The sequence below is a fragment of the Vicugna pacos genome, chromosome 32 (assembly GCF_048564905.1).
Source record: "Vicugna pacos chromosome 32, VicPac4, whole genome shotgun sequence".
NCBI lineage: Eukaryota > Metazoa > Chordata > Mammalia > Artiodactyla > Camelidae > Vicugna > Vicugna pacos.
In genome coordinates, this window is record NC_133018.1 from 3,418,063 (window position 1) to 3,430,846 (window position 12,784).

Genomic DNA, 12,784 nt, shown 5'->3' on the forward strand with positions numbered 1-12,784 from the left:
AGGGTTTCCCTCCCTTGCAGTCCATCCACATCGTATTTTATGGAACTGTCTCAACACTGCTCGCCTGATTCACACAGCTAACGTGGAATTTGTAAAAAGAACTGTACTATTCATTTGGCCATTTCTGTGGGGTGTGGGGAAGCAGGTGAGATGAAAGCTGTCTCCCTGCCTGTCCCACTGGATGGAGCCTCACCTCCACACGTCCACAGGCCAGAACAACACCGAGCACCCACCCACGGAACCAGGGAGCCAGGGTGGGGCTGAGTGAGGAGGGATCAGTGCAGAGGCTGTGTCCGGGAGACGGAGGAGGATGGATGCAGAGGAGGCCAGCAAGGCTCCCTGGACACCCCGAGGGCCCTCCCTCCTGAGCCTACGCTTCCGCCGGCACACAGGTGCCCTTACTCCTGACTCAGCTCACAGCCCTCTACAGCTGGCCCACGCCTCACCTTTGGGCAGCAGCTCCGCCACCAGCATGGGGTAGGCCATGGGGCTGCAGCCGGTGCTGAAACCACAGTACTCTTCACACTCTGAGGGCACCACACAGGCCACTTTATCTGCAGAGAGAGACAACGGTCACCCCTGTACACTGGCTGTTGAGCTCTGACATCTGAGATTGGAGAACAGGGAAGCAAATCGTGTGTGGATGTCAGATTTGTGGTCTCCAATTCAGGAGTGTGGGGTGGAGGTCAGGGCTGAGAGTCAGGCCAGGGGAGTCTGGTGGCCGGTGCTTCGGCCAGTTCACCGCCTGACCCCACAGCAAGTCCCGTGACTTCAACAAGACTTTCAGTGATCCCAGCTGGTGTCAGGGAGGCAAATGGTTATTTATTCACATAGTGGCATGTGATCTTACTGGGGTGTTATTTCAGAGTATTTGGGAAGAAATTTTGGACAAAGGAAAGTAAAGGAAGTGAATGTGGTATGTCCTTGAAGAGTGTAAATAGGGGATATAAAGTTATGGCCTGAGAAAGAAACAGAAGCAACGAGCCAGCGTGGACTAGAAGGTGGCGGGACTCCGCCCGGGTTCACGTGGAGGGCCAATGGTGCCACCGGGGGCGTCAGGAAAGGGTGTGAAAACTCCCTCCCTGCGAGCAGGATCACAGTCTCCCTTGGCACCAGCCCGGCCATTCTGGAAACTCCTTCCCCTTGACCACAATGACTGGTCCCTGTCACTCCAGTGAACGCACCAAGGCTTTCCTGGGACTTTTGCTGGAACTGTGGGGAAGGGAACACCCCTCCTGGGGATTGCTGGGCTGGCGGTGGGGAAGCCTGGTGCTGCTGGCAGTCATCTCACCCCCAGACGGACTGTGGAGGACACCAGCTTGGAAGAAAGAGGAGCTAAAAGTGCACGTCACATTCAGTCAAGAGCCTCAACTAATATAGCGGCCCACACAGAAAGCCAGACTGACGGAATCATACCTTGGTGACATCTGGCCTCCCTCTGGTGGGGGAAAGACCCCGAAGCTAGGGCCAGAAGCATTCACGTTACTGGAAAGGCATATTCTTTCAGGAGTGGGGGCAGCTGTCCAGCTTCTGTGACAAATGGCTCTCTGGCTTCATACAGCCGGCCTGTGTAAACAGTCTGCGAGTCTGGACATTTCTCAGGCTCGGGACACGTGGTTCTGGGCCCCTCCCCACCCCGCGGCCACCCCAGGTCAGCTCCACCAGCTCTACCCACGGTGGGCAGAGGTTCGGGGAGTGTGGGTTCCTGTGCCCTCTCTCCTCCCCACCGCCGCCACCACTTCCAGAGTCCAAGAGACATTGATTTTGTCCATCTTCTTCCTCGGTGGGCTGAGTGGTCTGCACTATGAAGTGCAGGTAGGGAGGTGGGGTCACCAAGCCCAAGGGACTCTGGGGTCCTAGGGAGCACAGGGGCCTATTTTCCAACCTATGAGGAGGCACCACCTACGAGAACCCAAAACATGCTGCCTGACAGCTGAAGGCCAAATCTGGGATGTTGAAACTGGAAAGGAATTAGGATTTTAAAAAGAGGCATGTCTCCAGGGCAGACTGGAGGACCGTCAGGGCTGGAGACATCTAGTGCACGTGGAGCTTCGCAATCAGAAGGCCTACCCTCCGCTGGTCTTCGTCAAGCACTGCAGCAGAGGATTCTTGGAAGCCCCCTGCTCCGCCCCGGGGCTGTGCCATCAGAGCACAGGCTCCATAAACGGTTAATGAATGAACAGACCAGGTGCCGGAGGCAGCACAGCCAGTGAAACGAGGCTGGAACGGGGACTAGGGACACGCACGAAGTTACAAGAGCTCGTGAAGGGAGCAGGGACGTCCTGGTAGCACTTACTGGAGAGAATGTGGGCCTGCGCGTCAGACCCACTGTAGGGGTCCGTCTGTGGCTGGAGAGCAGCCAAGAGCATCAGCCGTGGCCTGGCCGGGCAGCTGGGGTGCCCACAGGACGGCTTGCAGGGCGAGGGGAGCAGCTGGCCTCCCAGGGACTGGGCCTCATGGTGCACAGAGGCGGCAGGGAGGCCCGACTGGCCCTTCCCTGCCTGAACTCGTCTCTGAAGTTTCTCTCTCGCCACCTCCACCCCCTACCCCCGCCAGACTTCTGTGGGGCTACATCCCTACCCTGAATCCACTGGCTCTCAGGAAAGCACTCTGGGTACCTCAAGCCCAGCCCGCTGCGGGAGACCATGCAAGCCCACGCCCTCCAGATGCCCTGGAGAGATGTGGTCAGCGTGGACGTGTCAGCGCGAGAATCACCTGAGTACAGGACGCGGCTGATCATCCCTGGCATCACCATGCTGAACATGGGCAGCAGCTTCAGGTACCCACACATGACGCAGCCGGCCTTCACGTGACACACGTTCTTCCCCGCCAGGCAGCCCTGGATGAAAATCTGCCAAGGAAACATGGGGGGGGGTGGCTTTCTCAGGTTGTATCAAGCCCGGGCTGCCTAGGCTCCGACAGGACAACCGTGACCTGTAGTGGCAGCAGGGTGTGCCCTTGGGGGTTGCCAGTTGCTCACCCCAACCAACCCGGCGTCTCGGGACATCCAGGGCCAGAGGAGGCGCGTGTGGCCGCCACGCATGTTGTGCTCAGTGCACAGCTGCCAGGGGGGACGCATGTGGCATGCACGACCTTGGCCTCACTGCTTGCATGGCACACCAACCACAGCAGTGCAGGGCTTACACGCTGTCCCCCAGCAAGGACGAGACCCCCTCCTGGAGGCCCAGTCTCTGTGCCTGAGACATCAGTCTAAGCACACACAGGTCCCTGGCAACAAATGAGTGTTTAGAACTGGGGCCGACTTCACTCATCTAAGTGGAAATGAACGAATGTAGCCCTTGACGCGCAGAGTCTCCCGGGAGGAGCTCCACCACCGTTTCGTGGAGGTGATGTGTGCTCAGCATAGTACAGCGGGCAGATGAGACGCACTAAGAACAGAAAGACCTGGTCCAGTGCCTCAAGACAACGCAGGATTATGTCTGCACTAAAATCACATTCTCAAAGCACATTTAAATAATGTGGAAAAATGCTCACAGTGTGACAGTAACTGAGAGGCAGGGGATACAACAATCGCACACACCCTGTGACACCTGGCAAAAGTCCACAGGAATAAACCAACTTGAGGGAATAGTGGTTAATCCTGGGGTGGTAGGATTGACAGGCAGAGTTTTCATGTTCTTCTTTATGCTTTCTCTAGCTCCCAGATGCATAATTTTAATAACAGGAGGGAGATCCCCAAAGTGGTTCTGCCTCACACAACAGGTGCTGCTTCTTAGGGGGCCCACGGGCATTCTGCTGTCCGCCTCTCAGCGCACAGGGCCTTGGCTGGGCGGGTGGGCAGCCGGGCTGCGCGTCCTGGTCTTTGCTTAGCCCCGTGCACAGAGGAGACAGTCGCTAAGGGAGGGGATGAAGGAGCAGGGCAAGGGCAGAAGCAGACTCTCACTCCCCAGACAGGACAGTCTCAGGGGCTGCAGAAAGTCCTGAACACCTTCGTGGGTTGTCCTACATCACAGAGTGTGGCAAGGGGCAGACTGTTTAAAAATGGTGGTGGCGGGCCAGAGGAAAACAACTTTCCTTCTGTCAGTTTGTTTACTTCTTTTTTCATTAAAATTTTTCTTAAATCATTTTCTTTAGTTAGGAAGTTATAGATTCTACTTCTATGCTTTTAATAATTACCCTTCAAATTTTAACATGAATGCAACTTCCAGCCTAAAGTAAATCAGTCTCCCCACCCCACTGAGCAATTCAAGGTCCACAGGCAGAGTGAGCTCCCACCGTGTCTGGTCTTTCAGTTCTGTCCTGCGTGTAAATTTACTTTCCATATTTAGGATTACAGTGACTTTCCAGCCAGTGTGTGAGGTCTGCACCTGGGCCGGTCAGCATCTCTAACTGTCACTCTTGCTCTGCAGAACCTCCTTTCCCTTCATGCACAACCTTCAGTCTCTAGGGAAGGTTATGCCTTTATTTCGCCCTTGCTTCTGAAAAACACTTAGCTGGGTGTATAACTGACAGCTGACATTTTCCTCAGGACTGTGAAAATTTTACTTATTTATTCTCCCTGTGGGTTGCACTGTTGCTGCTAAGTCTGTAGGGCTGTGTCTCTTCTTACAAGTGATCTTTCCTCTCCGGTGGCTTTTAGGGTCTTCTCCTTGTCTTTCGTGTTCTGCAACTTCATGAGGTTGTGACTTTGTGTCTACCTGCTTGGGATTCGCGGTGATCCCTGAATCTGATTAGCCCCTTTCTCCTCAAACACCACTTACCCTCCTCCTCCTGGAACTCTAACAGGTGTGTTGTAATCCTCACTCCGTCTTCCACGTCACTTTCTCTTTCACACTTTCCACTTTTGTGCTTTTTGAGCAATTTCTTCAGTTCTCCCTTCTGGGTTACTAATTTTTTCTTTCCACTATGTTTAACCTGCTATTTTAAGTTACTGAGCTTTACATTTCAACAAGGATATTTTTCATTTCCAGAAGTTCGAGCTTTAAATCTAACCGCTCATTTTTGATGGAATTGTGTTAATGTTTTCAGTTCCACTTTTATCTCCCTGAACGCGTATTTTGTGTCTGGTATCTGGCACTTCCGTTTCTGAAGTGTGGGGGCGCCAGTTTTGCTGTTTCTTGCTTGCGCTGGTTCGAGTCCTCCGTGTTTCCTAACCATGGTGGGGCTCACGCTGAGCGGGCCCTTGTTGGTGAGTCTCTGGCGAAGCCTTGGGCGAGGGTGCACCTGTCACAGGTCCTGCTGGCTCAGCCGGTAACAAGTCTTGGAAGAGTTTAAGTTCACTTCTTCCTCTGGGGTTTCCCTGACCATGCAGGTCAGTTAAACCCCATAAACCATACAGGAAGACAGGCCTGTCACGAACTCTCAGAGGGGACTCCTGCCTTCCTCCTGGAACCCCAGCTGAGGCTCTTTCCCGTTGTTTCTCCCTGCTGCTGGGCAGATTTCCCCTAGTCTACCTCCCACTGAGGCTCCAGCCTTGCAGGAACCCAAGTTCTACACGGAGGGGTCCCTCTTCACCGCACACGAACTTGAGGACTTTCTCCCATTCTCATCTGGCCGTAAAAGCCCAAGCCACTGAAAGACATGCTTGGTAAACACTGCCTGTGCACTGTCCCTGTCAGGTCAGCCTGGCTCTCCTGACTACAATCTGCGCTTTGTCTTCATCCTCTGGAGACTTTTACCCTTCCTTACGAGCTTCTCAGTGACTACAATGGGTGTTAGTTATATTTCACCCAGCATTCCTTGGAGCTCTGTGCTGGGAGGCAGCTCAGGAATCCAGTTTACCCACTGTCACAAGTGGAAGTCCGAGGGCAAGTTTTAAAGCTATGGTTATAGAAGACACTGAAATACATAGGACTTCTCCTGTCTTCGAGGTGAAGTAGCAGAATCACACACGTAACTAGCAGAAAGGAAAGACTACAGATGGGAACACTGGCTGCATCGCAGAGGACCCCACCTGCTCTCCTGCTCCTCCGCACAGTGAGCTCCAGGGCCCTGCTGTGTGCACGCCCGGCCCACGCTCCTCCCGGCTGCACAGTGGCCCTCAGGGCGGCCCCCCTCAGCTGCCCACCGCAGAGTAACCCCCGCAACCAACGCTGCGATCCAGGTCCCTTGTGAGCCTCAATGAGGATTTTCTGGCCATAGAGTCAACATACTTGCCAGGTCACCCTCTAGAACAGGCCGTAACCAGGCCACATGCTGACCAGAAGCGCACGAGGGCGCCGAAACACACACGTCCTTCCCGACACTTGGCATGTCAAGCTGTCTCGTGTTTGCCAGTCTCATTGTGGTTTTAAACTGCACTTCCCTGATAACTCTGGGTGATAGGCTCGTTAGCATTTATGTTTGTTTGAACTTCCTTTCCTGTAAGTTGCCTGTCCCAAGATCTTTTGCCTGTATTTCTATCACAGTTCCTTTTTCTTATGGGTTTGCTATTAGTCTCCTGCTCATTATACACACTCGTAACAGTTTTCTCTAGTCTTGTCGTCCATCAACTTTGTCCACAGTGTTCTTGGTTAAAAAAGCCTTATGTATATGTAATGGGATCAACTAGACATGATTTACTGTACGACCCCTCATCTCAAAAGCATTCCCCAGCGTTACGTTCCCTTCATCGCACAGTTTTACTTTTCACATTTAAGTCTTTAATTCATCTGAAGTCCACCTTTGTGTAAGTGTTAGGTAGGGAGGAAATTCTACTACTCTGAATAGTGAGCTGGGTTTTCTAACATCATGAAAGAGTAAGTATCTCCCCCGTGGTTTGTGGAGCCTCCTGAACATATATTAACCTCCTACAAGTACATGAGTCTGTCTCTGAGCTCCTTATTATGTTCCATTAGTCTATATGTCCATTCTTGAAAATTTCAAACTGTTTGTATTTTTGTCAATGTTTAAATATCTGGTCGGGCAAGTTCTCCCCCTTTGTTCTTCATTTTCAGACTTGGGTTAGCTATTTGTTGTGGCACTTTCTCCTCCCTCAAGATGCTGAAAATCCCGTTCCTTGTAACATAACCCAGGAGAGCACACTGTAGCACCTTATGGAGGCATGTGCCATGTAACCACCATCCAAACCAAGAGATGCAACGGCACCCAGAAGCCTCTCTCCCTCTTTTTAAAACTGAGGTGGAGTTCACGTAACATATAATTAACCATTTTAAAGTGAACAATTCGGCAGCATTTAGCGCATTCCCAAGGTTGTACAGCCTCCTGTCTTTGGTGCCAGAACTCCTCCATCACCCCAGAAGAGCACCCAGACCCAGGAAGCAGGCACTCTCCTCTGCCCTCTCCCCCGAGGGGGTGGGGGGAGGAGCACTGATCAGACCTCCGTCTCCATGGATTTGCCTGTTCTGCGTATTTCACATCAAAGGAATCACACGATAGGTGACCTCTCGTGCCTGGCTTCTCTTCACTTGGTATAATGTTTTCAAGATTCACCCAAGCTGTAGCACATATAGGTACTTCATTCCTGTTTATGACTGAATAATAGTCCAACCCATGGATACACATTTTGTTTATTTATTCATTCGTGGGTCGGTTCCACTTTTTGGTGATTGTGACTAATGCTGTTACCTGTGCCCCTTGTTAACCTCAACCTTTTCCCTTGCTTCAGAAACGACTGCTTTAATGACTGTTTTATTTCTTCCTTGCTTTTCTTTATAATTTTTGCTACTTAATTGTGTGTACCTAAGCACCACAACCGAGCCCTGCCTGTGTTACACCTTCTTGGAACGTGACTGTGCCGCACTGAGCGTTGTGTTCAGCTGCCTCCGTCTTGGCTTCCTGCTTTGAAGACCCGTCCACACCATGGTGCGCAGCTGCACTTCCTTTTTATTTCTACTCTGCCTTTCCACTGCATGAGTATCTCACAATTTAATGATCTATCGTTGATAGAAAGCCACATAATTTTTGGAATAAGCTTGAGTCCTTAAAAAAAAACTAACTGAAATACTGACAACGACATTTAATTTCTAGACTAAATTTGAGAGAACTGACATATTTTTCATGTGCAAAAAACTGTGCTTTTTAGACAGTGAGAGGGAAGAAGAATGCAAATAGCTGTGTTGTTACAGATGGGACTGTGGGACAGAGCTCGGTCTAGCGTCACTCAGGCACCAGGCGGACAGGAAGGTAAACCTGCCCGGCTTCAGAGACCATGGTGGACCCCCACCCCAGCGCAGGCACGTCAGTGCAGGGGGTCTGGTTAGTTACCTGATTGGCGCACCAGTAGTACAAGGAGAGGGTGGAGGCACCAAAGACGATCCCAGGCCAGGGGAAGTCTCCAGTGATGGGATCTCGGAATATATGGAAAGAATCCTGGCGAGGGGTCAAGCATTCCAGCTGGACAGTCCAGTTTCCTTCATGGGTCAGGTTTGGCTTAGCATCCATGTACTTACGCTGTAGCTCCTGGTATCCTCCTACCTCCTGAAAGGCTTAAGAACACCACACAGTTTACCAGTCAGTACCTTAAATTGTACAGCAACACTTGTCAGAAGAACCAAGGTTGCAAAGTAAGATGAGTCTGCCTGGTGGGGTCTAACACAATGGCTGACAAAGAGCCAGACTGTACACCATCCCCTAAGACACCATCCCCTCCAAAGAAATGGAAGAGGACAGTGGACACTGGTGGTCCTGTGCCCTCACCCCCTCCTGCTTCTGGCAGCAGAACCCCTCTTTCTGGCTGCACTCCATCCTACGTGCTTAGGGGGGCCTCATCAAACTGCCTACCATTCACCCTGGTACGTGACCCAGGCCTGGTCAATGTTCCCTGTCCCCTGGGTAACAAGGATGTCACAGGAATGGACTGGAGACCCAAGCTCGGCTAATCAGAACTTATCCCAGGATTCTTCTGCTTAAGGCACCAAAAAAGCCTGCTTCCTTGCTGTGGGTTCTCAGCCAGCATGGCAGTTTGAAGCTCTTTTGCTGACCTAGTTCCTGCAGAAGCCTGGATCGATATATGCCCGAAAGTGAGATGCCCCTGGTAGAATTTTCAGTTATGAGTACCACGGAAGTACTTATTTGCTTATACTAGTTTTGAACTAAAGACCCATCACAAGTTATTCAAAGAATCACAAGTAAATCAGAAATTAATATTCATTTTCCTGCAATGTCAGCAAAACACTTATGAAACTTCATATTTGGAATTTCCTTCAGAGCCTATTAATTTCTCCCTCAATATCCTAAGTGGTATAAAGTCTTAATATTAAAGAAAAATATTTTTTAAAGGCACTAAGACACTCATAATTTCACCTACTTAACTGAAAAAAACCCTTTTATTTTGGCGTATTAAACCACATTCTTTTGACACAGACTCAATTTTGAAAAGGGGTCAGAATCACTTGGAGTCAAGACTAGTCAATGAAAAGACACTGAGTGACTATAAAATGAATAAGACACCTCATGGCACTTCTAAAAATGAACTCCATGTGGGATTTGTTAAAGGTGAACTATAAAACCACAAAGTTACTAGAAGAAAACAGGAGAGCGTCTTTATGAACTTGGGTTAGGGAGTAGTACATTCTTAAACAAGATACAAAAAGGAAAAGGAAGGTTGATAAACTTGACCTCAAAAGTTTAAATTTGTATGACTGAAATCAACTTAAAATTTGTTAGACTGAAAGAGGAGATTTGCATCATGTACAAAGGACTCACACATCAAGAGCCAAGGGAAACTGCCAGAGGGAAATACGGCAGAGAATATGAACATGGAATTCACAAACAGGAGACACAAACGGCCACTAAGTGTATGAAAAGATGCTCAACCTCACTGGCACCTGGAAACTTCAAATTGAAACAAAAATGAGATACTTTTTTTTCCCTTCACCTATTAGTCATATTTCTAAAAAGTCTTAAAACATCAAGCGTTGGCTGAGAGGTTAGAAAACACATTTTCTCATACATTTCTGATAAAATGAGTTAAAACAGCCACTTTGGAGAGGGATTTGACTATCTCTTGACAAATCCAGGAGTGCAACATTGAGTTAACATTCAAAACCAAGTCAATGTAATTTACTGTGTTAAAAAAAAAAAACAAGAAAAACAATATATTCAGCTCAGTAGGTGTGGAAAAAACATTTGATACAATTCAAAACCTGCTCACGATAAACAATCTTAGCAAACTAGGAACAGATAGGAACTACGTTAGTATGACAGAAAGTACCTACAGGAAATATTTTATTTAATCAAATATTCTCCTTTAAATTGGGAATGAGACAAGGATGCCTGAGGCCCCTACTTCAACACTGTACTAGAGGTCCTGGCCAGTGTAACAAGGCAAGAAAAAGAAACAAAAGGCATAAAGTTTGGAAAGGAAGGCAACAAAGACAACTTCCTGACCTGGGTTCTGGCTGCCAGGGTGTATTCACTTTGTGGTACTTCATCCAGCTGCACTTTGACTTGTGTGTTCTTTAATAAAAAGTTTATTACAAATACAAAAACAGAGAAGATGCAATAGATCTCTATTTGCTGATATAGAAATTTGCCTAAGATAGAGTTTCAGTGGGAGAAAAACAGGCTGCAAAATGTTCTGATTCACAGATAAAATAAATTGCACATGCAAACCTCATTTTATTGTGTTTTGCTTTACTGCACCTTGCAGATACTGTGTTTCTGTTTTTGTTTTTGTTTTTACAAACTGAAGGTTTGTGGCAACCCTGCTTTGAGCAGGTCCATCGGTGCCATTTTCCCAACAGCATTATTTTTAAATCATGTACCTTGCTTTTGGACATAATGCTATTTATTGCACACTTAGCAGACTACAGCATAGTATAAACTCAACCTTTATGTGCACTGGGAAACCTAAGCATTCATGTGACTTACTCTGTTGTGACATTTGCTCCACTGCTGTGGTCTGGAACCAGACCCATAGCATCTCCAAGGTCGGCCAGTACGTATGAAGGGCATCTCTGGAAGGGTATGCGCAAAACCTATGATATTGAGTGTCTCTGGGGACTCGAACTGAGAAACTAAGGGTGATGAGTATTTCAATCTGCACCCTTTTTTGGGTTTACATTGTGTATGTATTACCTAAAAATTGTATATAAAAAAAATTGTATTTGCATGGGTTCCCACAATGACTAGTTTGAAGGCAACATTCATTTGAATGTATAAGTTTACATATATTTTTAAAAGAAAACGACCCCCTCCCAATACTTTACTTATCAAAAGAACTAGTGCAAATATCCTGATTTAAAAAAAACCCATTAAACTTCTCAGAAAATGTCTTAGTCTATGCAGGCTGTTCTAATGGAATGCCATGGGCTAGGTGGCTTATAAACTACAAATATTTACTTCCCAGTTCTGGAGGCTGGGAAGGCCAAGGCCACGGTGCGGGCTGACTGGCTGGTGGCCACGGTCTCACTGTGTCCTCACATGGTGGCAGGGCCAGGGAGCTCCTGGGGTCTCCTTTATAAGGCCACTAATGCCATTCATGAAGGTTCTTCCCTCATGACCTAATCACTTCCCAAAGGCCCCAGCTCCTAATACCGTCACACTGGGGGTTAGGATTTCAACTTATGAGTTTGGAGGGATACAAACATTCAGTCTGTAACAGTAAACAATATGTAATTATTTAAGATACTAATTGATAACATTAAATGGAATATTCCACCTGCTCCTAAAACTTAACTGGATGTCATTCTCAAGAATTGGGATGGTCTTGGCAGGTTTTAATAAAGTTGATAAACTTAACATGCAGCATGCACGTAAACACAATGGCTTAGCTTGCTTTGTAGTTTATACTTTTGTCACTCAGATTAGTCATTGCTTCCCAGCTCATTTAAAAATTCCTTGGCTTATGCCTGAGGTGTACAATGTGTCCCAGCAGCACAGCACGGAGTGCACTCCATGGAGCACTGGTGCCGACTGGATGGTGAGACCGGGGTATGTGGTTCTGTGCGCGTCTATCTGTCCTCACTCCATGGGCTCGGCAGTGTGCTCTATGGAATCATAATCCTTCCAACGCTGCAATAATTTTTCAGTACCTGAGCTAAGAGCTTTTCTTTCTAGATTATCTGCAAGACCAATCTCTGACCCGTGGAACAGTGGGTACTGCCAACCTCACTGAGTTACTCCCAGCTAGTGGAGGGAAACCTTCACCCTAGGGAGAGGGGACTTATCACTGCAGGGACGGTAACATGCAAGCCTGCACACTGGGGGCTTTGACGTTAGAGACCAGGCTCTGAGTCCTCTGCTTGGTGTGCTTCGTGAACAAGTTACTTAGCTGAGGAATTCAGCTTCCTTATCAGTAAAATAAGGATAATAAAAGTGGTTATGCCTTCTGGTGAGTGTGATGATTAAATAAGGCCATACAGATAAATGCCTAAGGGTACCTGATTCTCGTTACTACTCAGTACGCGCCTACCACTCGCATCACAAAGCACGTGTGTAAAGGATACAGCAGCTCTGGTTGGTAAGAAGTTTTGGACCTGGGGGCATGATTTATTTATGTGACACAACATACCATCAAGATATGTACCATCAAGAAAAGTGTCAAGGTGTGTGGCAGTGATTTACTTACCGTAGCCCATCAATAAGACTGAGCCCAGAACCACCACGCCAGTGTGTAGGACATCAGTATAGACCACGGCTGCAAAACCACCTGAATAGGCAAGAGAAAGAGGAAGGAGAACCAGGCCTGACCCCACGGAAAGTGACTTCTGCAGGCCTGCCCCACACACTCGTCTCCCCCGTCCGCACGTCCACACCTCCGCCCTTCAATTCACTGGGTCTTAAACTGCCGATGCTCAGTCCCAGCTCGGCCTGTTTTCTCTCTTTAACGTCCTTCATGATCTGCTGGTGGATTCTTACCCTGCCTGTCTAACTCCCTATT

At 48.5% G+C, this 12,784-nt stretch overlaps 1 protein-coding gene across 3 annotated transcripts in view; it reads right to left on the bottom strand.

The window, feature by feature from the left end:
* The window catches only part of LOC102539776 (sodium/glucose cotransporter 1-like), a 44,863-nt gene that overhangs the window by 16,241 nt on the left and 15,838 nt on the right, over nt 1-12,784 (bottom strand). For all 3 annotated transcript variants that reach the window (XM_072953011.1, XM_031674731.2, XM_072953012.1), the window contains exons 7-10: nt 12,473-12,553; nt 8,167-8,387; nt 2,716-2,851; nt 447-554 (exon numbers count right to left, since the gene is read on the bottom strand). In XM_072953011.1, coding sequence (XP_072809112.1) covers nt 447-554; nt 2,716-2,851; nt 8,167-8,387; nt 12,473-12,553 — 546 coding nt within the window. The remainder of the gene's footprint in view (nt 1-446; nt 555-2,715; nt 2,852-8,166; nt 8,388-12,472; nt 12,554-12,784) is intronic.